The sequence below is a fragment of the Triticum aestivum genome, chromosome 7D, assembly GCF_018294505.1.
Source record: "Triticum aestivum cultivar Chinese Spring chromosome 7D, IWGSC CS RefSeq v2.1, whole genome shotgun sequence".
In the NCBI taxonomy this organism is placed as follows: domain Eukaryota; kingdom Viridiplantae; phylum Streptophyta; class Magnoliopsida; order Poales; family Poaceae; genus Triticum; species Triticum aestivum.
The window spans coordinates 262411697-262415919 of NC_057814.1; the positions used below are offsets into that span (position 1 = coordinate 262411697).

The window sequence follows — 4223 nt, forward strand, 5'->3', positions numbered from 1 at the left end:
CTTCTTCTTCTTCTTCTTCTTCTTCTTCTTCTTCTTCTTCTTCTTCTTCTTCTTCTTCTTCTTCTTCTTCTTCTTCTTCTTCTTCTTCTTCTTCTTCTTCTTCTTCTTCTTCTTCTTCTTCTTCTTCTTCTTCTTCTTCTTCTTCTTCTTCTTCTTCTTCTTCTTCTTCTTCTTCTTCTTCTTCTTCTTCTTCTTCTTCTTCTTCTTCTTCTTCTTCTTCTTCTTCTTCTTCTTCTTCTTCTTCTTCTTCTTCTTCTTCTTCTTCTTCTTCTTCTTCTTCTTCTTCTTCTTCTTCTTCTTCTTCTTCTTCTTCTTCTTCTTCTTCTTCTTCTTCTTCTTCTTCTTCTTCTTCTTCTTCTTCTTCTTCTTCTTCTTCTTCTTCTTCTTCTTCTTCTTCTTCTTCTTCTTCTTCTTCTTCTTCTTCTTCTTCTTCTTCTTCTTCTTCTTCTTCTTCTTCTTCTTCTTCTTCTTCTTCTTCTTCTTCTTCTTCTTCTTCTTCTTCTTCTTCTTCTTCTTCTTCTTCTTCTTCTTCTTCTTCTTCTTCTTCTTCTTCTTCTTCTTCTTCTTCTTCTTCTTCTTCTTCTTCTTCTTCTTCTTCTTCTTCTTCTTCTTCTTCTTCTTCTTCTTCTTCTTCTTCTTCTTCTTCTTCTTCTTCTTCTTCTTCTTCTTCTTTCTTCTTCTTCTTCTTCTTCTTCTTCTTCTTCTTCTTCTTCTTCTTCTTCTTCTTCTTCTTCTTCTTCTTCTTCTTCTTCTTCTTCTTCTTCTTCTTCTTCTTCTTCTTCTTCTTCTTCTTCTTCTTCTTCTTCTTCTTCTTCTTCTTCTTCTTCTTCTTCTTCTTCTTCTTCTTCTTCTTCTTCTTCTTCTTCTTCTTCTTCTTCTTCTTCTTCTTCTTCTTCTTCTTCTTCTTCTTCTTCTTCTTCTTCTTCTTCTTCTTCTTCTTCTTCTTCTTCTTCTTCTTCTTCTTCTTCTTCTTCTTCTTCTTCTTCTTCTTCTTCTTCTTCTTCTTCTTCTTCTTCTTCTTCTTCTTCTTCTTCTTCTTCTTCTTCTTCTTCTTCTTCTTCTTCTTCTTCTTCTTCTTCTTCTTCTTCTTCTTCTTCTTCTTCTTCTTCTTCTTCTTCTTCTTCTTCTTCTTCTTCTTCTTCTTCTTCTTCTTCTTCTTCTTCTTCTTCTTCTTTCTTCTTCTTCTTCTTCTTCTTCTTCTTCTTCTTCTTCTTCTTCTTCTTCTTCTTCTTCTTCTTCTTCTTCTTCTTCTTCTTCTTCTTCTTCTTCTTCTTCTTCTTCTTCTTCTTCTTCTTCTTCTTCTTCTTCTTCTTCTTCTTCTTCTTCTTCTTCTTCTTCTTCTTCTTCTTCTTCTTCTTCTTCTTCTTCTTCTTCTTCTTCTTCTTCTTCTTCTTCTTCTTCTTCTTCTTCTTCTTCTTCTTCTTCTTCTTCTTCTTCTTCTTCTTCTTCTTCTTCTTCTTCTTCTTCTTCTTCTTCTTCTTCTTCTTCTTCTTCTTCTTCTTCTTCTTCTTCTTTCTTCTTCTTCTTCTTCTTCTTCTTCTTCTTCTTCTTCTTCTTCTTCTTCTTCTTCTTCTTCTTCTTCTTCTTCTTCTTCTTCTTCTTCTTCTTCTTCTTCTTCTTCTTCTTCTTCTTCTTCTTCTTCTTCTTCTTCTTCTTCTTCTTCTTCTTCTTCTTCTTCTTCTTCTTCTTCTTCTTCTTCTTCTTCTTCTTCTTCTTCTTCTTCTTCTTCTTCTTCTTCTTCTTCTTCTTCTTCTTCTTCTTCTTCTTCTTCTTCTTCTTCTTCTTCTTCTTCTTCTTCTTCTTCTTCTTCTTCTTCTTCTTCTTCTTCTTCTTCTTCTTCTTCTTCTTCTTCTTCTTCTTCTTCTTCTTCTTCTTCTTCTTCTTCTTCTTCTTCTTCTTCTTCTTCTTCTTCTTCTTCTTCTTCTTCTTCTTCTTCTTCTTCTTCTTCTTCTTCTTCTTCTTCTTCTTCTTCTTCTTCTTCTTCTTCTTCTTCTTCTTCTTCTTCTTCTTCTTCTTCTTCTTCTTCTTCTTCTTCTTCTTCTTCTTCTTCTTCTTCTTCTTCTTCTTCTTCTTCTTCTTCTTCTTCTTCTTCTTCTTCTTCTTCTTCTTCTTCTTCTTCTTCTTCTTCTTCTTCTTCTTCTTCTTCTTCTTCTTCTTCTTCTTCTTCTTCTTCTTCTTCTTCTTCTTCTTCTTCTTCTTCTTCTTCTTCTTCTTCTTCTTCTTCTTCTTCTTCTTCTTCTTCTTCTTCTTCTTCTTCTTCTTCTTCTTCTTCTTCTTCTTCTTCTTCTTCTTCTTCTTCTTCTTCTTCTTCTTCTTCTTCTTCTTCTTCTTCTTCTTCTTCTTCTTCTTCTTCTTCTTCTTCTTCTTCTTCTTCTTCTTCTTCTTCTTCTTCTTCTTCTTCTTCTTCTTCTTCTTCTTCTTCTTCTTCTTCTTCTTCTTCTTCTTCTTTCTTCTTCTTCTTCTTCTTCTTCTTCTTCTTCTTCTTCTTCTTCTTCTTCTTCTTCTTCTTCTTCTTCTTCTTCTTCTTCTTCTTCTTCTTCTTCTTCTTCTTCTTCTTCTTCTTCTTCTTCTTCTTCTTCTTCTTCTTCTTCTTCTTCTTCTTCTTCTTCTTCTTCTTCTTCTTCTTCTTCTTCTTCTTCTTCTTCTTCTTCTTCTTCTTCTTCTTCTTCTTCTTCTTCTTCTTCTTCTTCTTCTTCTTCTTCTTCTTCTTCTTCTTCTTCTTCTTCTTCTTCTTCTTCTTCTTCTTCTTCTTCTTCTTCTTCTTCTTCTTCTTCTTCTTCTTCTTCTTCTTCTTCTTCTTCTTCTTCTTCTTCTTCTTCTTCTTCTTCTTCTTCTTCTTCTTCTTCTTCTTCTTCTTCTTCTTCTTCTTCTTCTTCTTCTTCTTCTTCTTCTTCTTCTTCTTCTTCTTCTTCTTCTTCTTCTTCTTCTTCTTCTTCTTCTTCTTCTTCTTCTTCTTCTTCTTCTTCTTCTTCTTCTTCTTCTTCTTCTTCTTCTTCTTCTTCTTCTTCTTCTTCTTCTTCTTCTTCTTCTTCTTCTTCTTCTTCTTCTTCTTCTTCTTCTTCTTCTTCTTCTTCTTCTTCTTCTTCTTCTTCTTCTTCTTCTTCTTCTTCTTCTTCTTCTTCTTCTTCTTCTTCTTCTTCTTCTTCTTCTTCTTCTTCTTCTTCTTCTTCTTCTTCTTCTTCTTCTTCTTCTTCTTCTTCTTCTTCTTCTTCTTCTTCTTCTTCTTCTTCTTCTTCTTCTTCTTCTTCTTCTTCTTCTTCTTCTTCTTCTTCTTCTTCTTCTTCTTCTTCTTCTTCTTCTTCTTCTTCTTCTTCTTCTTCTTCTTCTTCTTCTTCTTCTTCTTCTTCTTCTTCTTCTTCTTCTTCTTCTTCTTCTTCTTCTTCTTCTTCTTCTTCTTCTTCTTCTTCTTCTTCTTCTTCTTCTTCTTCTTCTTCTTCTTCTTCTTCTTCTTCTTCTTCTTCTTCTTCTTCTTCTTCTTCTTCTTCTTCTTCTTCTTCTTCTTCTTCTTCTTCTTCTTCTTCTTCTTCTTCTTCTTCTTCTTCTTCTTCTTCTTCTTCTTCTTCTTCTTCTTCTTCTTCTTCTTCTTCTTCTTCTTCTTCTTCTTCTTCTTCTTCTTCTTCTTCTTCTTCTTCTTCTTCTTCTTCTTCTTCTTCTTCTTCTTCTTCTTTCTTCTTCTTCTTCTTCTTCTTCTTCTTCTTCTTCTTCTTCTTCTTCTTCTTCTTCTTCTTCTTCTTCTTCTTCTTCTTCTTCTTCTTCTTCTTCTTCTTCTTCTTCTTCTTCTTCTTCTTCTTCTTCTTCTTCTTCTTCTTCTTCTTCTTCTTCTTCTTCTTCTTCTTCTTCTTCTTCTTCTTCTTCTTCTTCTTCTTCTTCTTCTTCTTCTTCTTCTTCTTCTTCTTCTTCTTCTTCTTCTTCTTCTTCTTCTTCTTCTTCTTCTTCTTTCTTCTTCTTCTTCTTCTTCTTCTTCTTCTTCTTCTTCTTCTTCTTCTTCTTCTTCTTCTTCTTCTTCTTCTTCTTCTTCTTCTTCTTCTTCTTCTTCTTCTTCTTCTTCTTCTTCTTCTTCTTCTTCTTCTTCTTCTTCTTCTTCTTCTTCTTCTTCTTCTTCTTCTTCTTCTTCTTCTTCTTCTTCTTCTTCTTCTTCTTCTTCTTCTTCTTCTTCTTCTTCTTCTTCTTCTTCTTCTTCTTCTTCTTCTTCTTCTTCTTCTTCTTCTTCTTCTTCTTCTTCT

At 33.3% G+C, this 4223-nt stretch overlaps 1 protein-coding gene across 1 annotated transcript; it reads right to left on the reverse strand.

Annotated features, from left to right (window-relative positions):
- Window positions 1–3062: 3062 nt before the first annotated feature.
- Window positions 3063–3659, reverse strand: LOC123170386 (cilia- and flagella-associated protein 251-like; the record flags this gene model as incomplete). Its single annotated transcript, XM_044588248.1, has 1 exon — window positions 3063–3659. A coding segment is annotated over one exon (597 nt), but the record flags the coding sequence as incomplete, so codon positions are not given.
- Between the last annotated feature and the right edge of the window lie 564 nt (window positions 3660–4223).